We start from the raw sequence: 23378 nt of genomic DNA, 5'->3' as shown, positions 1-23378 counted from the left end.
GTTCTGATGCTTACTGAAATTTGTGAAACTCTGGCCTAGTCTACAAAACCCTAATGTCTTAGGATGGCATAGAAATTCTGACTGCCTTTCCTACCATGTTCCTTGTCATTATTTTCTCCTCTCCTGTCCCACCCTTGCCCACCCTTCAATTTCATTCTTTCATTAGCTATCAAACCTGCATGTGTCTTTTTGTTCTAAGCACCAATAATATAAGGAGAACAGTCCAGCTCCTAAGTGCCTTGCTGACCTAGGGCTGGGGTGCTCCAACCACATGACAACCCCTGGAATTAAGTACACACTGTGTCATTTTAAGTGACAAGCCTCTGCCATAGCACCTCCTTCTTCTTGGTGAATTCCTATGTCTTTGGTGGCTCATTCTCAAATGTCCCTCTTCCTGAATTACTCAGAGGGCTAATCCCTAGTTTCCCTGTGCCTCCACAGCTGCCTGTCATTTCATTTATCCCAAAGTGGCATTCCCATTTGTTTACCTGTCTACCAGGATACTCCTAGAATGCAGGTAATGTGAGGGAAGAGCCTTTACTCATCTTTGTGTAGATGGCATTGTGACCCTGGTGACCAACCTTGGCACACATCAGAATCATCTGGGAGCTTTTCAAAAATATGAATGCCAGAGCTCACCCTGGACCTACAGAAACTGAGCCTTACAAATCCATATTTTAAAATGTCCCCACATCACCATTGCACACTGTTCTGCACAGAGCAGGTATTTTTAATAGTTCTCGAATGTCTAGTCAATTACTTAGCAAGGCTGCCTGGAGAATCATGTCTACCTTAGCTTACTTCTCCGGCTTTGTGGGTTTTTGTTTTCTTTTGATTTCAGTTTCCATTTCCTCTAACTTGAAAGTATGTGCATTGGGAACAGCCACACAGCAGTCATTACTGATAAAAGGCGACATTTTGTTGAGATGATTTTAGTTATTCACCTAATCTCTGGTATTTTAAGGTTAATACATTTTTTACAGTCTCAAATACCCAGCGGTAACCTCAAATCAGAGTTGCCTGTTAAAGTTTCTCAAGTATCTTTCAGGACTGTAGTCACTTTGCGGGCTAATCGCTCACCAGGTGTCCGTGGCTGATCCCAGTTATTCTGATTAACCTCTAAGGTGATTGTGAGACTTTAAACAGTCTCACCTGTAGCCGACCAAGCCGGCTCAAGTCAACATCCTGGGCTGTTAACCCGCCATAAGGTCGGAGGGGGCCTCAGTGGAGAATACAAGCGGAAGTTCTCTGGGGCGGGCGCAGTCTGCTGCTGATTCTGAGAAACCGAAACTCGGCTGTTAAAACCGCTGCCTCTGCACTTCGGAATCCCATCTTGAGACTCGCTAAGCGTCCCAGCCGCAACCCTCCCGCAGCGACGGCGGCCCGGGACCCGCGGGCTGTGAACCATGTACACCCGCAATAGAGTGGTGAGCTCCGGGCTCGGCGCCTCCCCTGCCTCCCGCCCGACCCGGAATCCCCAGGACACTTATGGGCGGCACGGGCAGCTGAGGCCCCTGGAAGACCAGAGACAGGGTTTGGAGGAAGCCCCTGAGAGCCCTTCGCGGGAGAGCGTCGTGCACGCGGGCCAGAGGCAGTGAGTATTTTAACAACCTGGCTTCGGGGCGGGAGCCCGGGCCCCAGACATAGTCACTCACAAGCACCTTCTTGGTCCTTGGAGTTTAAAACCACAGGGGCCCAACAACAGAGATTTTGACTGAATGAAAGCTCATTTGCTTAAATGAAAGTATCCATGCCGTACCTTATAAATTGAGTCGGCTAGTTTGCAGTCCTTTGGTAAATAACTAGCCTGGTTCCCTCCAGGAACACTACTTTCCTAAGTTTTGTGACTGGCAACAGGATTGAAAGATATGGGTGTGTAGGAACTGCCTAGGCATCCAGTAAGATGTCATTTTCCAGATATCTCCAGAACTCATACTCCAACCAGTATGGAAATAACTTTTCCCTTACTGTTTTTAAAAACTTGGTGCCAGCCAGGCGCGGTGGCTCACGCCTGTAATCCCAGCACTTTGGGAGGCCGAGGCGGGCAGATCACGAGGTCAGGAGATCGAGACCATCCTGGCTAACACAGTGAAACCCCGTCTCTACTAAAAATACAAAAAATTAGCCGGGCGAGGTGGCTGGCGCCTGTAGTCCCAGCTACTCAGGAGGCTGAGGCGGGAGAATGGCGTGAACCCCGGGGGGCGGAGTCTGCAGTGAGCCGAGATCGCGCCATTGCACTGCAGCCTGGGCGACAGCGAGACTCTGTCTCAAGAAAAAAAAACAAAACTTGGTGCCGGGCCAGGCGCGTTGGCTCAAGCCTGTTATCCCAGCACTTTGGGAGGCCAAGGCAGGCAGATCACCTGAGGTCAGGAGTTCGAAACCAGCCTGGCCAACATGGTGAAACCCAGTCTTTACTAAAAATAAAAAATAAGCTGGGTGTGATGGCACACGCCTGTAGTCCCAGCTACTTGGGAGGCTGAGGTAGGAGAATCACTTGAACCCGGGAGGCGGAGGTTGCAGTGAGCGGAAATTGTGCCATTGCACTCCAGCCTGGGCAACAGAGTGAGACTGTCTCAAAACAAAACAAAACAGAAAAACTAAGCTCAGTGTCCTAAACGGAATTACTATATCAGACACTAACAGGTAAGGGTCAACAAGAAATATGATATGGGGTAGAAGATTCAAATTCTGCCTCTAGGTAGGAGCAAGCCTACATCCCAGCAAGACTCCCAGATAAACTAGCCTCTTACAATCAGAGGAGTGGAGCTGAGAGGTGAGTGACCATAGTACCTCTCGTCCCTGATGTTGATATGTGCTCTATGCAGGAACAGATAGGTAGCTTTTATTCCTGGTCTTTGGTTCAGGGACTGCCGTGAGTATCCGGGAAACATTTATTATGCAAGTGTCATGAGCCTGTCTTTCCAGCCAATGGAATGAACTTCTTTAACTCAACAGTATGGTTTATCACAACATCACTGCCTTTGAAGTGCTGCCTCTGTGAATTGGAACTGTCCAAATGGTTTTATTTTTAGTGTCTCCTTTTTCATGGACTTCTAGTCCTCTGAAAGACAAACGCTGGTTGCTAAGAAACAGTATATAGCCTTATGGCTGATAAACAGTAGATTTTCTTTCATCCCTTAGCTTTTGAAAGTACCAGGCCTTTAATATTATTATTCAGCTTAGGTTTACCCTTAGGTGGGGTGGATAATCTGGAAATCAATTAGAGATTGTTGTATTTCTTTCCTCCTCAGAATAATTAGTGTCTTGCCACAGTAGAAGCAGCCAATTACTTTCAAATAACCCACGTATCTACAAGCTATAGTACTTAACAGTAACAAAGGTCATAGACATATGGTCTGATATCCATGAATAGTTAATGATGAACATGATTTGCATGACTTTTTTCTGTTAAAAAGCATTTATTTAGATATAACCATTTATTTTTAAGCTCATATCATCGCATAAGTATTAACTGTTGAATCTGCTTTCTTATTTGGTTGTAATTACGCTGGAATCTTGCTAGATCAAATTGCTCAGAAAGAGGCAGCTTTCTGATGGGTTATCCAGGCCTTAATACCCTGAAGACCTCACTGCACACTATTTTGCGATTCCTAAAAATATTTTCAAATAAACCATTAAAAATTACCAGGAAGTGTTTAGTTATCTCTCACAGAGTCTTCCTTTTTTTTTTTTTTCCTCACGTGAACCAGTTGCAGTAAGTACAGAATTATATATTCCCTTTTAGGGGTTTGATGTCTGAGATCCTGTTGGGACGACTTTGAATTTTTGTTGCGTCTCCATTAGTTACTTAGATTCACTTTCTCACTTGTTTGTTTTAATGAAGTTGGAAAACCAAGGAAAATGAATGGCAAATATCTCAGTAGAATTAGCTGCCCACCCCCTGCCCCAAAATAAAGAAGGCTTTATTTATTTTGGGGATAAAAATTAGAAACACTTTCTGATTTAAAAAAAATGAAGAGGCTGGGCGTGGTGTCTCACGCCTGTAATCCCAGCACTTTGGGAGGCTGAGGCGGGCGGATCACGAGGTCAGGAGATCCAGACCATCCTGGCTAACACAGTGAAACCCCGTCTCTACTAAAAATACAAAAAATTAGCCAGGCGTGGTGGCGGGTGCCTGTAGTCCCAGTTACTCGGGAGGCTGAGGCAGGAGAATGGTGTGAACCCGGGAGGCAGAGCTTGCAGTGAGCCGAGATTGTGCCACTACACTCCAGCCTGGGCGACAGAGCGAGACTCTGTCTCAAAAACAAAACAAAACAAACAAAAAAGAAAAAAAAAAAAGAGGATAAAGTGCTTTAATAGTACAGTTTCATTTGTCCACTCATAATATGAATTTATTTATATGGTAAAAGATTTGTGTGCATCCTTCCATTAATTTCCTCCTGCAGCCCCAGTGTGGGGATTAGGAATATGGGCTCTGATGCCGGGTAGACCTGGGTTCAAGTTCTGATTATGCCATCACTTGCTCTTTGAACAAAATCCTTAGCTATTTTATGCCTCAGTTTCCTCATTACTTAATATAAGACAATACCAACTTCATAGGGTTTTAATTTTTCCACGTGTATATGTGTAAAACATAACTTTATTCCTGGTAAAGTACTATGCTGTCACCCTTAAGTCGAGTGTTTGTGCCTTGTTAAAAAAAAAAAAAAAAAAAAACACTGGTTTAAAACACCTACTTGTGGTCGGGTGCAGGGGCTTGTGCCTGTAACCTCAGCACTTTGGAAAGCCAATGTGGGAGGATTGCTTTAGTCCAGGAGTAACAAGGGAGTCCCTTGTCTCTCCAAAAAAAAAAAAAAGAAATTTATCTGGGCACGGTGGCACATACCTGTGTCCCAGCTACTCAAGAGGCTGAGGCAGAAGGACAGCTTGAGCTCCAGAGCTCCAAGACTACAGTGAGCTGTGATTGTACCACTGTACTCCAGTCTGGGCAACAGAGTGAGGCCCTGTCTCAAATAAATAAATAAACCACCTATTTGCATAGAAACAAAGTATACTAGTAAAAATCTGTGGCTATCAATATATTAAATTATTCTGAGTACCTCTGATAGACTCTCAGAAAAGATTGAATTCTTTTTTTTTTTTTGAGACAGAGTCTTGCTCTGTCACCCAAGCTGGAGTGCAATGGCGCAATCTCAGCTCACCACAACCTCTGCCTCCCGGGTTCAAGCGACTCCTCTGCCTCAGCCTCCCGAGCAGCTGGTACCACAGGCACATGCCACCATGCCTGGCTAATTTTCGTGTTTTTAGTAGAGACGGGGTTTCACCATATTGGCCAGGCTGGTCTCAAACTCCTGACCTTGTGATCCACCTGCCTCGGCCTCCCAAAGTGCTGGGATTACAGGCGTGAGCTACCGCACCAGGCCAATGTTGAGTTCTTGATGGAATTTGGATTTAAGTTATTATAAGTATTTATTAATTCATACTAGCTTTCCCAATTATTTTGACTTGGTGATTTTTGTCTTGTCCTTAAATATCAAAGCTATCTATACAAATTAAAGGAGAGAAAAAAGCTTACACAAACTTCGAATCCAAAGTAAACCTTTATCCTTCCTTTTAATATTCTGCTTGTTTGTAAATATTTTACATTATTTATATCACCTCTAGATAAATATAAGACAAAGACATGCATTTACCTAGTTTTATCCAATTCTGGGAAATGGGGTCTTGCCTGTGCTAGTAATACAGGGTTGAGTTCACATTCATGTACTTGTCTAACCATACCTGGTCCTTTAGCTTGATGCTGTTTGAAGAAAATAAACAGATATTTTGAAAATGAACCTATAATATGGAATTTTATTTTACACTTAACTTGAGCTGAATTTGTATATAAATTATGTTAATCTTTTTTTTTTGAGACGGAGTCTCGCTGTCGCCCAGGCTGGAGTGCAGTGGCGCGATCTCGGCTCACTGCAAGCTCCGCCTCCCGGGTTCACGCCATTCTCCTGCCTCAGCCTCCCGAGTAGCTGGGACTACAGGCACCCGCCACCACACCCAGCTAATTTTTTGTATTTTTAGTAGAGACGGGGTTTCACCGTGGTCTCGATCTCCTGACCTCGTGATCCACCCACCTCGGCCTCCCAAAGTGCTGGGATTACAGGCATGAGCCACAAATTATGTTAATCTTAACATTTTTGTAGCCTACTTCGTATTAGTATTGTAGAGACTTCAACATGAGCAATAATAATAATAGCACTTATGTGGTACCTAGTATGTAAAAGCACACTATGTATATTAACTCTTTCAATCCTCGTAACCACCATGGAATGAGAGGATCTCTAGCTTAAAAGAACTAATTAAAAACTAGGAACAAATAACTATTCAACACAAAATAAGCCCTCATGAAGCTTACTGTCTAATTGATGGGACAGACATTTATTAATATGTGAATAAATATGTATACTTTAAAGCAGGGGTATCCAATCTTTTGGCTTCCTGGGGCCACATTGGAAGAAGAATCGTCTTGGGTCCCATACAAAATACACTAACACTAATGATAGTGGATGAGCTTAAAAAAAAAAAAATCTCAAAAAAGCCTCAATGTTTTAAGAAAGTTTATGAATTTGTGTTGGGCCACATTCAAAGCCATCCTGAGCCACCTGGGCTACATGCACCTTGTGGGCCCTGGGCTGGACAAGCTTGCAAGGAAAGCCGGGGGCTGAGCTGGTCTTGGGAGCAGGAAAATCTTTCCTCAGACATGACATTTGAGCTTTGGTCTACAGGATCATTAGGAGTTGTGTGTGTGTGTTTTTTTTCCTGACACCAAATATGTCATTCTAACAGCAACTAACTCTGACCCCAACTAGGTGTCCCACAGTTCAGTTCTAACACTAACTACTCAGAGTTAGTGTGGATCCCACAAATTAAGGGCTCAGTCCCCCAAAACTGCCCCCCACTTCAGACTCTGGACACTAGCTGCAAATGGAGTCTCCAGGCTACCTGTATGTCTACCCACCAGACTACAAAGTTGGGGGTTCCCATGCATCTCCCCTTCCCCAGTTTTGATAATTCAGTAGAGTGACTCACAAAACTTGCAGAAATTACTGTACTTATGATTACAGGCTTATCATAAAGGATAGAACTCAGTCAAGTGGAAGAGATGTGTAAGGCATCTCTTGGGGGATGAAGGGGTAGGTGGTGGGGTGTGAAGAGTTTCCATACTCTGGGTAGATGCTTTGATGTGTTCGCCAACCTGGAAGACCCCCAAACCTTATAGTTCAAGAACTTTTATTGAGGCTTTATTACCTAGGCATAATTGATTAAATCAGTGGCCATTGGTGATTAAATCTCCAGTCCCCACCTCTCCCCAGAAATTGAGATGGGGCTGAAAGTTTTAACCCTCCAATCGCATAGTTGGTTTTTCTAGCTACCAGTCTCGGTTCTTAAGCTAGCTGTCTAGGGACCTCACCAATAGTCATTAGCATACAAAAGACACTTAGCACTCTGGGAATCCCAAGGGTTTTGGGAGCTCTGTCCCAGGATCCAGGGACCATGACCAAATACTTATTTTTTATTATATCACAGGAGTTTAAACAGTCTCTGGACAGCCAGAGAAACTTGTTATTTAGATTGTCTTCAGAAGAACTTACAGTGGGGAACATAGTCAGCTGACGGCCCCAGCTGCCACCCTTTTGGATCCATTACACCTTGCCTATGAGTGCTGGCTTGTGCTGCACCCATCCCAGCCAATGGTTGAGCATTCCAGGGTGCCAGTGCTGTTGCAGGACTGCCAGGCTTGTACGCCCTCTGTGCAGCAACAGACCCAAACACTGACAATGGCACTTGCAGCAGAGAAAGAGTTTAATCATCGCGACATTCTCAGGAATCAGGAGGAATTCTCAAGCCTCACATTTGTTTCTTCCATGGGTTCTGGGCAAGGGTTTCTAAGGGGATTCATGGAGGGTGAGGGGCTAGAAAATCTGGGGTTGTCCATTGGACAGCTCAAAGCTGGGCTAGCGAGCAACAACCAGCTACAAGGAAGTGGACCAAAGGGCAAGCTGGCTTGATGATTGCTGCTGCAAGCCCGGTTAGATTTTATTGTTTTGTTTTTCTCTTGCTCAATTTTATACAATTTTCTTGGGATGGTTTTAGTGCTAGCCTATTCCTGGCCCATGTAGGACTCCTCTATTAGGCAACTTTTGCTAGAAGACTCCCCATATTTGTGTCCAAGATTTTCTCAGACCTGTACAACACTCTGAGGATCTTGCTACTCAATCTTCTTTCCTTCGGTCCTTTCATAGAATGAAAGTTGTCAGAATCAAAATGAGGTCACTTGTGTCAAACACGTGGAGCTGCGGCCATGAAGGGAAGATTCTCATGCACATATGCCTGATAACAAGAACTCTCACAAAAGGCTCTGCAAAAACTACAACTTTGCACAAAAGCTACAACCTTACACAAAAAATACTTCTGCAAGGACATCTGCCTAGCAACTGTCTGTCTAGCCTTGTACTGATTCTCCCCTTGTTGATTCTTGTAGCCAAGGATATTTGTCTCAAACAACTTGTATCACCCTCCTCACTTTTCCTTAAAAAACTCTTGTCTTCCTTTGCCTTCTTGAATATACCCACTGTATTCCCATTGCAATGCTCAATCCAGAATAAATACAATTTTCTTTGGGAAGGCCTCTCTCACTGTCTTTTATTTAGGTTTTGGCAATAGTAATCAGACCCAGTCTTGTTCTCAAAGCTTTCCTTGCCTACCCCTGCTCCCCCTGTCATCCTTCACAAGCATTCCCCCTTATCCATCTCTCGCATGTCTAACCCCGTCTTGTTGTCAGCTTCTGAAGGACTCAAACTAATACAGTCTCTAAAACACCCTACTGCAACCTCAACACTTAGACATCTTATTTATGTCTGTTGTTGGCATGTTATCTATGCAGATTGGGGAAACCCATTCTTTTTCTCATTTCCTCCTTTAGGGCCCAGAAAAACATTTCCTAATTTCCTTAATCCAACCTCACTGCATCCCACCAGTTTGTTATGCTTGAGGGAAGGAAATAATCTTTGTAATCCTTCTCTTCATCCCCAAACTCTCAAGGGAGATAAAGGGAGAATAAATGATGGTTTAGTAAGAGCAGTTCATCATGGCCAATCCTGATTTTTCTCTTTTCTCCTTAAAAAGCATTGTTAAATTTTGTAAAGTATTTTGTAATTATAAGATGGAATGCAAGGTGGGATAAATAATAATGAAGTCACTAAGTTATAGTGTTCAATTTTTTTTTTTTTTTTGGTGCTGGCATCTTTTTTAATTTTGCTTTTTTTATTTTTATTTTTTTAATTTTTTTTATTAATTTTTTTGCACACAAAAACAATAAACATTTTCTAAAGATACATACAAACAAAAAGATGCGTATCAAACATATTATGAAGGTTGCACATGGGAAGTCGGGGAATAGAAATGGGGGGTGGGAGTTAAAATAAATGAGAGAGGGACTTTATATGGATCAGTGATAATAACTTAATCCTCTATTTGACAAAGAAGAGGGAGAAGGAAGAGGAAGAAAAAGAAAGTGGGATAAAGGATCAGAAAGGGAGGAAAATAGAAAAAATTAGAGTATGACTCCAGGGTAGACCTGTTTTGTTGTCACTGAGTTGGTTGGTTGGTTTGTCTGTTGTATTTTTCATGTTTCGCCAAGTTGGCCAGACTGGTCTCGAACTCCTAGCCCGAAGTGATCAACCCGCCTCGCCCCCCAGAGTGCCGGGACCACAGGCGTGAGCCACCACGTCCAGCCCCCACATTGCTTCTGGCCTCCGTGGTAGACCTCCCAGACGGATTGGCCGGGCAGAGGCGCTCCTCACTTCTTCCCAGACACGGGGCGGCCGGGCAGAGGCGCTCCTCACTTCCCAGACGATGGGTGGCTGGGCAGAGGTGCTCCTCACTTCCCAGATGGGGCGGCCGGGCCGGGGCGCTACTCACTTCCCAGACGATGGGTGGCCGGGCAGAGGCGCTCCTCACTTCCCAGACGATGGGTGGCCGGGCAGAGGCGCTCCCCACCTCCCAGCCGGGGCGGCGGCCGGGCAGGGGCTGCAATCCCAGCACCCTGGTAGGCCAAGGCAGGCGGCTGGGAGGCGGAGGCTGCCGCAGGCCAGACCATGCCACCGCACTCCAGCCCGGGCAACACTGAGCACCGGGTGAGCTAGACTCCGTCTGCAGTCCCAGTACCTCGGGAGGCTGAGGCGGGCAGAGCAGTCGGCGTCAGGAGCTGGCGACCAGCGTGGCCAACATGGCGAACGCGTGCCTGCAGCCAAAGGAGAAAAGGCAGGCAGCGGTGGCGCGCGCCGGCAGTCCGAGGCAGTCCGTGGCGCGGGCAGCAGCGAGCCGAGTAGATTGCAGCCTGGGCCACAGAGGGAAAGAAGAAAGAAAGAGAGAAAGAGAGAAAGAGAGAGAGAGAGGGAGGGAGGAAGGAAGGAAGGAGTGTTCAATTTTTATAAATATCACTATTTAGTGTCTATTTTCTGAAATCCTGAAGTATGGTTTCTTATGTCTAAGACAGAACTTAAGTCATTTTGACTCCCATTATTTGCATCTGAATAAGCCACATAAAATATTCTGAAATTAAGTGCAAGTTTTTACAAACTTATTAGAGCATATTAGAACTGTTTTCACTATTTCTTCCTCACTGCAATGTCCAGATTTTCAATTTCCTTCTCTATATGATTATGAGAATAAAATTCTGCTTATAGATGCTAAGTGGCCTGAAGGCATCAGGCCAGTATTCTTCCCTGGAGATGGAGAATTGGATAATGCTGGAGTTCCTTTTAATGTTACGAAATAATAGTACATCGGAAGAGAGTATCTGTGATTGATTGTAATGAGTAATCTTCTTGATGGCTCAATATAGATGGTTATTCATTAGGGGATTATTTAAGTCAATCTCTAGCATGCAGGAAGTTTATAAAGCAACAGATAGTATTTAACTCTTCCTAATGACATGTCTCAATGAGCTAGGTAGATGTCTCAATGATTATCAGATACTAATACTATTTGACTTATTTTTGAAATGAGAAATGTAATGAAGCATTGGAATCCTGTTGTAGCATAAAGTAAATTAGTTATGATCTGGAATAATTAAACTGGGTACCCCTGAGAGACTAAAACCAAAATAACAATTAGTAGCTCACGTGTTTTCAATGATTAGCCATGTGCTAGACCTTGTGTTAAGTATTTCAGGTACATTATTGAATATTCTCTTCATGATAAGCCGTTTGCTACCTTAAAGATGGGGAAACTGAGTCTTGAAAATAAAATGATTTTCCAAGATCTCATGGCTTTTTGAGTGACAGAACCAGTATTTAAACCTATGTCTATCTACCAAATTCTGGATCTTGAATATGATGTATGGATGGAGGATAGATAGAAGGATTGATAGTACAGCTAGCTAAGGACCTATCATTGTTTTTTTTTTTTTTTGAGATGGAGTCTTGCTCTGTCGCCCAGGCTGGAGTACAATGGCGCCGTCTCAGCTCACTGCAAACTCCGCCTCCTGGCTTCAAGCGATTCCCCTGCCTCAGCCTCTCGAGTAGCTGGGATTACAGGTGCCCACCACCATGCCTGGCTAATTTTTGTATTTTTAGTAGAGACGTGGTTTCACCATGTTGGCCAGGCTGGTCTTGAACTGCTGACCTCATGATCCACCCTACTTGGCTTCCCAAAGTGCTGAGATTACAGGCATGAGCCACCGTGCCCAGCCCTATCATTGTTTTATATTGACATTAAGAAAAGAGAAGTTCTATAGGCTAAAGAGAGTGGTAATATAGAAGCAATAATGTGACATTTACAGTTGCATAGAGGGGAAGATTTCTTTCCTTAGGTATCCCTAGGTTCATGGCTGATATCCCTATAAAAAAAGATAGATTAACAAGAGAAAAGCATACCCATTCATTTAACATAAGTTTTATAGGACATAGGAGCACCCAAAAATGAAGATTCAAAGAACCAGGGAAAACTGTGTCTTTTTATGCTTAGGTTTGATGAAGAGTGGATAGTGTACAGAAGTATGATTGGTCAAAAAGGAGTATGGTCTAATGACATAAACTGGGGCAGCTTAGCAAGGCCTGTTTGTTCAAATTCTTTGTGTCTCTATGTCTCCATTTCTTTCCTATGGGTTTAGGGAGGAGGGAGGATCCCTGTGAAATGAGGATCTTATGACCTACCTTAGAGGAAGGTCAGAGAAATTTTTTATGGCTTGCTTCAGGGGAAAAAGATAGAAGCAGGTCAGAGAGGCCTTCCTCCTTTTGCTGTTTTCTCAAATACCAAGGTGCCATATTTTGGGATAACATGTCATGAAGCCCATCATAGCTTTAAAATGATTTGAATAGAGAAGTAGTTTGCAGGAGAAAAGTTTCTCTGGGGATTCCCTTTGTTCTGCTGCTTTTCACAAAGGACAGGTGAGCTTGGTAGCCTTGTGTTAGTGTTACTGGCAAGGGGTCCTGATCCGGACCCCAAGAGAAGGTTCTTGGATGTCACACAAGAAATAATTCAGGGCAAGTTTATAGAGCAAAGTGAAAGCAAGTTTATTAAGAAAGTAAAGGAATAAAGAATGACTACTCCATAGGCAGAGCAGCCCCAAAGCCTGCTGGTTGCCCATTTTTATGGTTATTTCTTAATTTTATGCTAAACAAGGGGTGGGTTATTCATGCTTTCCCTCTTTAGACCATCTAGGGTAACTTCCTGATGTTGCCATGGCATTTGTAAACTGTCATGGTGCTGATGGGAGTGTAGCATTGAGGAAAACCACTGGTCACTCTTGTTGCCATCTTGGTTTTGGTGGGTTTTAGCTGGCTTCTTTACTGAAAACTCTTATCAGCAAGGTCTTTAGGACCTGTGTGTTGTGCCAACCTCCTATCTCATCTTGTGACTTAGAACGCCTTAACTGTCTGGGAATGCAGCCCAGCAGGTTTTAGCCTTATTTTACCCAGCCCCTATTCAAGATGGAATCTCTCTGGTTCAAACACCTCTGACATTAGAGCAGTTATCTCACTCTCACTGTGCAACCTCAACAACATAGTAACTTCCAGTGATTTTTTTTTTCAGACTTCTGATCATAGCCTACAGTGAGCAATTCATTTGACATCATGACCTAGTACATGACTGAGTATATATTAGGGTATATATAACTGAAAAAATTTCACAAAACAATTTTCACCTTTATTATATGTGATGTACTCTGACAGTTTCTATTCTTGTGCATTAAAAATAAATCCATTGAACTGATTTCATAACCCATTAGAGGGTTACCTCCTACAGTTTAAAAAGCACAGTTCTGTGCATGACAGAAGAGATAGAGTGGATGAAAAGAAAAAAACCATTTTGGTTTGATTAGATCAAATTTACATTCCTGTTTGTGCAGGAGGGTAGAAATTATGGTCCTGTTTAGAAGGAATTTCCAACTTTTCTGCACTGTATTCCATTCCTCAGTATGGTATGCATTTGTGGTCTGCCAAGGCTTGGGGAGCAATCATTTTCGTTCAAATACAATATCATCAAAAATGAATGGGAATTGCTCAAAAAGTCTTTGACAGCTGGAACTGTGAAACAATAAATCAACAGGATGATGAAAGCTTGAAAACACATAATACCTATAATAATCAGTAGAACCATAGCAGAAATGAGAAAAAAAGAAACTTAGTTCAATTACACAGTAAGGTTACTTACTTCAAAGTCAGTAGAGTGCTGTAAGGTTATACATATTAAGGTTAATTGCATCTATTCAGAATGTATTTGAATCTGAAACAAAAGCTTAAGAGGAAAGAAAATAATCAAAGGGAGATGACTGCATTTGAAGGGTCTATTCTATATCAGAGAATCGGCTGATGATGGTTCCTTTGTTCTGTAATGTTTGTAATTCCCTGTCCCCCACCCCCTGCAAATATGAAGACTTAAAAGAAAATCCATTAAAGTCCTGTAGAAAAACTGAAGATATTTACCATCATTGAAACTCAAGGGCTAGTATTGCCCAGTGTTTGTTTTACTATGGTGCTAGTGAGAGCAGAAACCTATGCTATCTAATCTTGTAAGAAAAGCTGAGCCCCTGCTGTAAGAAATATTTATATTAAATATTTCTCTATTAAAAATCTTTGGAATATGTTTCTCTGATTATAAAAGTAAAGTCATATGTGCTTGTTATAAAAACTCAAACATTTCAAAAATAATACAGAATGTGAAAGTCCCCTGCAATTCTGACCCTTAGAAATAAACACTTCAAAGAGTTCAGTGTAAAGAAATCTCTAAAGTACAGGTTGCACTCTTTGACTCTTTATTCCAAGTGGAAAACCTAGGGCCATGATGCCTAATATGGTTTGGCTGTGTCCCCACCCAAATCTCATCTTGAATTGTAGCTGCCATAATCGCCATGTATCGTGGGAGGGACCCATGGGAGGAAATTGAATTATGGGGGCTGTTTTTTCCTGTGCTGTTCTCGTAAGTGAGTAAGTTTCATGAGACCTGATGGTTTTATAAAGGGCAGTTCCTCTGTACATGCTCTCTTGCCTGCCACCATGTAAGATATGCCTTTGCTCCTCCTTTGCCTTCCACCATGATTGTGAGGCCTCGCCAGCCATGTGGAACCGTGAGTCCATTAAACCTCTTTTTCTTTATAAATCACCCAGTCTCAGGTATGTCTTTATTAGCAGCATGAGAATGGACTAATACAATGCCCTTTGATTTCTATTGCCAATAGAAGGTGACACATACTCTTTTTCTAATCTTTGTTTTAAACTGTGATTGCACTCCATCATATAGACAGATCTTGTTTTTCACATTGGCTTATTTAGTTGCACAAGGAAACAACCTTTGTTCTCACAGTGGCATCTTGGATAACATGTCCTATCTAGTATTCTTTCTAAAAATGTTTAACCTAATCGAATCATGAGGAAATAATCATTTCCTTACATCCAGATTGTGAAGCATTCTATAAGAAAAGTTACCTGAACTCTTCAAATATGTCAGTCATGAAAGAAAGAAAAAAAAAAAGTCAAGGAAATTGTCTGAGCTTATAGGAGTCTACACATGTCAAACCACAGAAATGTGTAATCCATAATTGGATCTAGGATGAGGTAAAGGTAGGGAAGAATATTAAAATGGAAACAATTTGGAAATTTGAATATAGACTATTAAGCAATATTAATGTTAAATTTCTTGGTGTGATAATGGTATTATATTTAAGTAGGAGACTATTTTTGTTTTTAGGAGATACGTGCTAAAATATTTAGGGATGATGTGTTATGACCCTGCAGCTTATTTTCATATGGTTAAAAGAGAAAAAGCAAATGTGGGAAAACATTAACAATTGGTAAATATAAGTAAATAGTATACGGGTATTCATTTTAACAATATATAACTTTGATTGTTGGGCTTAAAATTTCTTTTTTTTTTTTTTTTGAGACAGAGTCTCGCTCTGTCGCCCAGGCTGGAGTGCAGTGGCGTGATCTCGGCTCACTGCAAGCTCTGCCACCTCCCGGGTTCACGCCATTCCCCTTTCTCAGTCTCCTGAGTAGCTGGGAGTACAGGCACCCGCCACCAAGCCCGGCTAATTTTTTTTTTGTATTTTTAGTAGAGACGGGGTTTCACCGTGTTAGCCAGGATGGTCTCGATCTTCTGACCTCGTGATCCACCCGTCTCGGCCTCCCAAAGTGCTGGGATTACAGGCATGGGCCACTGTGCCCAGCTGGCTTAAAATTTCTTAAAACATTAGGGGAAATATAAATTTAGATGATATTCTAAAGCTCATTGTGCCTGTTGTTACTTTTTTCCTTTTCTCTTTTGGAATCTGGAGAATGTAAAAGAACTTTTCTTATGAAGCTGTATGCTTAAAATTTATGCCGTTTTCTGTAGGTACATTATACTTTAATAAATAATTTAATGAAAAAAGCCTGGGCTCAGAATCATGCTACAATTTACAGGAGAAAAAATATATACTAATTTTTAAGATGTATTATTTATAAATACTACTTTGTTTCATGCAGTGGTCCTTATTATTCAAAGGAAAGCATCAGGAACCAGGATACAGTTGTTAAAAGGAAGAGTCAGAAACAGGGATATAAAGAAATAATTAGAAAAAACTTAATGATATATATTTATGAAAGAAGATGTAGCAAAGGGAATCAGTCACAGCATGAAGAAAGGAGATGTCCTAGTGATTCAGGGCTAAGTTTTATTACATATAAAATAGATGTCATATATATTATATATAGTTATTATAATTACATACAATGCAATAGATGTCCCCTTAGGTATCTTAAGTAAGTATCTATGGCTTTGTTTATTTCTCTCCCATAAAATAAGTCTGAAGGTAGGTAGTCTAGGGATGATCTAATACAAATAATGGGAAACTATAATAGAATATTTGTTATTTTCTGGCATTGTTCTAAGCACTGTGAAATGAAAAGAAATCTTGGGGTCCCCAAATCACTAAGCTAAAGGGAAAAGTCAAGCTGGGAACCGCTCAGGGCAAATCTGCCTTGCATTCTATTCAAAGTCAGCCCTCTGCTCACTGAGATAAATGCATATCTGATTGCCTCCTTTGGAAAGGCTAATCAGAAACTCAAAAGAATGCAACTGTTTGTCTCTTATTTATTATGACCTGTAGCCCCCTCCCCGCTATTAGTTGTCCCACCTTTGCTTCCAGTTGTCCTGCCTTTCTGGACTAAACCAATGTTCATCTTACATATGTTGTTTGATGTCTCATGTCTTCCTAAAATGTCTAAAACCAAACTGTACTCCGACCACCTTGAGCACATGTCATCAGGGCCTCTTGAAGCTGTGTCATGGGTACGTCCTCAACCTTGGCCAAATAAACTTTCTTTCTTTCTTTTTTTTTTTTTTTTGAGATGGAGTCTCACTCTGTGGCCCAGGCTGGAGTGCAGTGGCGCGATCTTGGCTCACTGCAAGCTCCGCCTCCCGGGTTCACGCCATTCTCCTGCCTCAGCCTCCCAAGTAGCTGGGACTACAGGCGCCCACCACTACACCCAGCTAATTTTTTTTTGTATTTTTAGTAGAGATGGGGTTTCATCACGTTAGCCAGGATGGTCTTGATCTCCTGACCTCGTGATCTGCCTGCCTTGGCCTCCCAAAGTGCTGGGATTACAGGTGTGAGCCACCACGCCAGGCCTTTAAACTTTCTAAATTAACTGAGGCCTGCCTCAGATATTCAGGGTTCATAGCACTTTATATCCTATGAAGTGGACAGTTATCCCGATTTTACAGGTGAAAAAATAGAAAAACTAAATAATTTGCTCAAAGTTGTACAGATAGGAAATAACAGAATTAGGGTTTGAAGTTGGGCAGTACAGCAGCAGGTTACCACTGATGTGGTGTTTTCATGGTCACCGAGCACCAGACTGCTTCTGTCTTTCTGCTCTGCCATTCCTGATTATGTCTTCCGTATTCAGGTTGCCTCATTGACTAAGATGGCTGCTTGAGCACCAGCTACCACATCAACCTTCCAGGAAGAAGGAAAGTAACAAAACAGCTTTTTCTATTGTCTACCACCATTTAAAGGAGGCTTTCTAGAAATCCCTTTCAGTGGCTTCCACTTACATCTCAATTTCTCAAACTTAATCATATAATTATACCTAACTATAAAGAAGGTTGGTGGCTGTAGTCTTTTAATTGGGTACATTGTCTGTCTGAATAATATAGAAGTGCTATTAGCAAGGAGGAAGTGAGATTGAATGTTGGGTAGGGCCTACATCTCTTCTGGTTTAAGAATAAAGGGAGTCACACATAAGAGTGGAAATTAATCATATGATTATGTTGTCTCAGATTTTTGAAATGTAAATAGGATATCTAAGGAAGAAAAGTTTAAATGCAGTCCGCATTCCTGTTCAGAGTATTGATTTCAGAGGACTGTTAGCGTTTTCTTCTGGACAGTGTTCTGTTGAAAGTGTTATGCTTTGTACATCCTGTAGGATTATTTATAATAGTGAATAATTGAAACACTTGCAATAGTTGAGTGGTTATATGATGCAACAATATCATGAAATACTATGTAGCCATTGAGCATTAAGCATGTTACATATATAATCAAATTAGGAAAACTACTTATTAATGAAAGCAGGATGTACAGCTGTACTTAAAATATGATTGCAACTGTGTAATAATATGTACAGAGCATAGATGAAAAGTAAATTCACCCAAATAAAATTGTAATTGTGGTCTTTGAGAGGTGGGATTATGTGTGACTTTTAAATGTTTTTAAAATAGTTTTCTGAATTTTCTTTTACAAGTATGTTTCTTTCAAAATCAGAAAGAAAGCATGAATTTCATTTCTAAGTGTTCTATGCACAGATTTTGGAGTACATCACTATGTCTTGCATTTCTGTTTTTTTTCTTTAAGTTGTAGACAACCTTGAGTAAGGCTTGAGACATAGACATAATCCATTCTAAGTCTATTAATAATAATGGGAAGAGAAAATATATAGCACATTTCATAAGTAAGTGGTTTTTCTGCCAATATCAATTTCTTTATCATTAAGCCATTCTTAATAGGAATGTTAATACTAAATATTCTCTTGCTGGAAAAGAGAGTCCCCCTAGGGCCTCGTGTACACTTATGTTTTGTTGGATATGCCAAGACCACTCTTTAACCTATTTCATAGAGTTATTTATGTAGCTGGGAACCTTGAGAGATAAGGTTTGTTCTCCCAGGACAAAGACCAGTCTCACTTACTATCTGCTGTAAAAATTCTATCAGCATTTTATCAGCTGCAATGCAAACACACCATGTGTGCAGCATCCATCCTGTTGCTCCCATCATAAGACTGGAGGCCAGAGAGAATAGATATAAATAAGGTGATGCTTATGCTGCCTACTGTGCCATCAGTCATAAAGTCTTTGTCTCTGATCCAGGAATTTCATGTCTTCTGCCAGTGTCTGTGAAACAGTAACAGGCTAACTTATTAGCTTGTAACTGGAATCCAATCAAATCCCAGACCTGACATCTCTATGTTCTGAAAATATGAATTTCTTACAGTTATTTTTACCGAGGAAGTAGTTACCAGACATTTTGTAAGTATACCTACCAATTGGTCTCCATCTCAATGATGATCACATCATTGGTTTTTGGCCTCTTAAAGATGGTGAGTCTCTACAATATTGTACTTCATATACACTCTTTTTTTTTTCTTTGAGACGGAGTCTCGCTCTGTCACCCAGGCTGGAGTGCAGTGGCACGATCTTGGCTCATTGCAAGCTCCGCCTCCCGGGTTTATGCCATTCTCCTGCCTCAGGCTCCCAAGTAGCTGGGACTACAGGCGCCCGCCACCACGCCCAGCTAATTTTTTGTATTTTTGGTAGAGACGGGTTTCACCGTTTTAGCCAGGATAGTTTCGATCTCCTGACCTCCTGATCCGCCCGCCTCAGCCTCCCAAGGTGCTGGGATTACAGGCGTGAGCCACCGCGCCCGTCCCAGATACACTCTTTATATCTTTAGTGTGACTCCTTCTTGCTAACTTTTTTTTTTTTTTTTTTTGAGACAGAGTTTCACTCTCATTGCCCAGGCTGCAGTGCAGTGGCACGATCTCTGCTCACTGCAACCTCCACCTCCTGGGGTCAAGTGATTCTCCTGCCTCAGCCTCCCAAGTAGCTGGGATTACAGATGCGCGCTACCATGCCTGGCTACTTTTGTATTTTTAGTAGAGATGGGGTTTTACCATGTTGGTCAGGCTGGTCTCAAACTCCTGACCTCAGGTGATCTGCCCGCCTTGGCCTCCCAAAGTGCTGGGATTACAGGCGTGAGCCATCGTGCCCGGCCTTCTTGCTAACTTTTTTTTGTGTGGCTTTTACTTATGTGTGTGTGTGTTTAAGTGAAGAAATGCAACATCTCAGGTCCGTTCTATATGGTTGTGCAGATTGGTGACTACACACACTTGCCCAGCTAAGGTGTGATTTGTGGCTGAGATACATACCAAACCATGTATCTTAGTGTGGGATTACCTCCACCCGAAAGAAGCAGCACTTTTTTTCTAGTTTGCGTGAATTTACAATATCTCACTAAGCCATGGAGATCCTGGGTGTGTATGCCTCTAATTTTCTTAAAGGCATCCTATAAACAAAGGCTTCGATGATTTCCTGCTTATTTATCTGTTTTTACCCACTGTGTGTCTATTCAGCCCTCTAACAGAATCAATGAGTTGTACTGATGAAAGAACTTATCAATTACACATCAGCTTCTTGGGTGTGCAGACAGTGTCTTAGCCTCTGTAGTTTCTGAGGCCAAAGACAATTCATAAACGTTTCCACACTGGAGATGTGGAACACTTGATCAGGGGTGGTATAATACAGGCTTAGGGGTCAAGGGTAATTTGCTCAGCCTGGTCTTGTCATTTTCTATTTTTCTTGGGAATTTGATCTATGTATGAAAAAACTTTTGGAAACCTAAATGCCTCAAAAGTTTTGAGTCAATGTTGACTGAAAACAGTAAGTTTCAGATTCCTACATTGAAGGTCATGTAACAAAAACCAATATGGAATGTCTTATCTAAAAAGATAAGTATCCAAATGCCTTTGATTATCCGCAGTCTTTTTTTTTTTTTTCAATTTATATATACCCAAGGATGAGATTTTCTTGAACTATGAAAACTTCAAACCAACTTTTTGCAGGACTATAGACTTTACATGTCTACTATTCTGCTTGAAATGATGTTTTTCACTGAATTCTCTTTCTGAACTTTTGCTCTTAACTATATTTCTTTTTCAGTCAAACCACTGTTGTTCCTAATTGGAAATTTAAATTACATCTGGTGCAGTTTGTACACACCAGGGGATATAGTTATGTAATACTTTTAGCCAGCCAAGATATTTTTGATAACTTCAACATAACATTTTTTTCAGAGTACTTATTGATAAACAGTTACAAAAATTGTGCAAGAATGTACACACAAGATGCAGTTGTGTAACTCAAAAGACCTCGCAAAGGAAACATTTCTTTTTTCTTTCTTTTTTGAGACAGAGTTTTGCTGTTATTGGCCAGGCTGGAGTGCAGTGGCACAATCTCAGCTCACTGCAACCTCTGCCCCCTGGGTTCAAGCGACTCTCCTGCCTCAGCCTCCCGAGTAGCTGGGATTGCAGGTATGTGCCATCACGCCCGGCTGATTTTTGTATTTTTAGTAGAGATGGGGTTTTACCATGTTGGCCAGGCTGGTCTTGAACTCCTGACCTCAAGTGATCCACCTGCCTCAGCCTCCCAAAGGACTGAGATTACAGGCATGAGCCACTGCGCTTGGCCAAATATTTCTTGAATATCTTTTTATTTTATGTTTCTTATGGTGCAGAAAAACATTTTATCTTGTCTGTTCTTTCATATATTCTCCCTTAGTATATCTCATGGATATGTGCTCTTGGAAAGTGAAAACCATCTTACAAATTGAGATATTTCATTAAATTTCAATGAGGTAATTAAGGAGACTCATTTTCAAATATATACATTTATTTCAGTGGCTTGAATGTTGCTTAATCAGGAAATGACAAGAATATGAAATGTTGGTTGTTGGGCTTGTCTAGATCAGCAGCTTTGAGAGTCAGGCTGTTGGAAGAGATGGCACACAGGTTAAAACAGCAAAGTCCTTTGCTGTGGGTAGAAACTAATTGGCTGAAAACATTAATAAATTATACTTGCTATTCATGTCAAGAGAAAGCTAAGAAAGAAGGGATGAATATTTGTATCTACTAAGGCATTACACTCTGGCACATGATATTAAAAAATAAAAAGCATATCCTTTGACTTAAGCTCTTCTTCCTATATTAAGAAATAGAATAGAAGCTAAGTTCCTTACCATTTACTTGGCAATGCTTTCTTGGGACTATTATAACATGTTTTAGGTTTGGCATTTTCAGTCAATAAAATATTGCTAAGAAGTTTGCTGAGGAATTCACATAAAATTTACATAAAATGTTTATTACTGGGACCACCGCCTGGGTTTATGCTAAAATGCTTTCAGTAAAAACCCTCTAAATCCAGAGCTAATTCTTTCCCTTTATTTTATGTTTCTCTATTAGGTACCTGTAGGCTACACACATTGGCCATAGATTGACTGAAGTCCTATTCCTAAGATGGAAGATTCTAGTATGATGTCAGACTTAAAAACTTAACCAGATTAGATATTGTAGAATACAATCTTTTACAAATGAATTGATTTTTCTCTCCAAACCTTTTGCAAAATTTCCGTAAGAGAGACTCATGGCTTGGAAAATTCTCTGTGAAGCTGCTTTTGGCAAAGTCCTGGCAAAGAAACACTTTTGCTATTTTAGATCCTATTCTTTAAGCCTCAACTTACTATTCTTATTTCATGCTATTCAGTTTTTTACTCTTCTGAGGTCTCTATGAATCTCCACTGTTTTGGATCTCTGAGTACTTACATCATTCCACTTTAAGACTTGTTTGGATATTCTTTTTTAATTTATTTTTTATTTCTTTTTTTGTTTTGTTTTTTTCCCCATCCAGAACTCTTGTTGAGTGGCTGGATATTCTCGTGGGGTGCTTTTGTGGTTTCTTGACTTGTTCCTAACTAAAGTGTAAGTTCTGTTAAAGTGATTAGTATCCGTGTTTTGGAATCTCCCCTCACTCTCTGCAAGCCCCTGATATAATAAATCCATAATAAGTGCCCAGTTAAGTAGGTTGCATTGTTTGGAAGTCTATCAAGGGGCTGAAGTTAAAGGATGGTCATATTTTATGCTTTGCACATTGAGTTGAAAAGTTAGCTGCAGACAGATAACTGATCTAAGTCAAAAGTCCTAGACTGGAGTCTCATCACTGTTGCTCAATTGACCTGGTGATCTTTGGCTTGAGATTCAACCTCTGTGTCTTTACCAGTGATTTATGGATCCCTAAGTTTTCTTTTATCCCAAATGTTCTAAGATAGCTTGATTGCTCTATAGTGGTGGTTTTCCAAGTGTAGTACCTAGATCAAGAACAGCATCATCTTGGAACTTGTTAAAAATGTAAGTTATTGGACCCCATCGCAGAGCTACTGAATTAGAAACTCTCAAGCTCGCGGACAAGCCCTCCTGGTGATTATGATGCAGGATAAAGGCTGAGAACTACGAATCTGGAGTATAGTCAAATCTGTGGTATATAGAGAAGCTCTATACCACAATGTTAGCAGACATTGAAGATTGTGTAGCAATTTCATGATTGGCATTTACATCTAGTATCTCATGTTTCAGCTTTCAGTCTCTGTAGAATGGCTCACCACTGCATCATATTCAAGTTTCCAGGGACTACCCATGGGATTGCAGCTTCCAAGCTCCTAAAAAGTACTGGCAATTCAGGAGTGAAAAATGTTTCTTAGGGTGTACAAAGAATATGCAATGGACAGGGATTAATTTCCAGTGGCAGCCTCCTAATTTTGTATTCATAACGTT

At 41.3% G+C, this 23378-nt stretch overlaps 1 protein-coding gene across 3 annotated transcripts in view; it reads left to right on the top strand.

Annotated features, from left to right (window-relative positions):
* Window positions 1-1306: 1306 nt before the first annotated feature.
* Window positions 1307-23378, top strand: part of EPSTI1 (epithelial stromal interaction 1) — a 117496-nt gene continuing 95424 nt past the window's right edge. Inside the window, exon 1 of one of the 3 annotated variants that reach the window (XM_032150789.2) lies at window positions 1307-1594. In XM_032150789.2, the coding sequence (XP_032006680.1) occupies window positions 1407-1594 (188 nt within the window). In that variant the 5' untranslated portion in view covers window positions 1307-1406. Of the gene's footprint in view, window positions 1595-20974; window positions 21087-21355; window positions 21410-23378 lie in introns of those variants that run through there. The other 2 variants (XM_058437833.1, XM_058437831.1) reach the window with 2 other exon arrangements.

This window comes from Hylobates moloch, unplaced genomic scaffold (assembly GCF_009828535.3).
Source record: "Hylobates moloch isolate HMO894 unplaced genomic scaffold, HMol_V3 SCAFFOLD_4, whole genome shotgun sequence".
NCBI classification, from domain to species: domain Eukaryota; kingdom Metazoa; phylum Chordata; class Mammalia; order Primates; family Hylobatidae; genus Hylobates; species Hylobates moloch.
The sequence above is the reverse complement of the archived record's forward strand: the minus strand, read 5'-3'. Positions and strand labels throughout refer to the sequence as shown.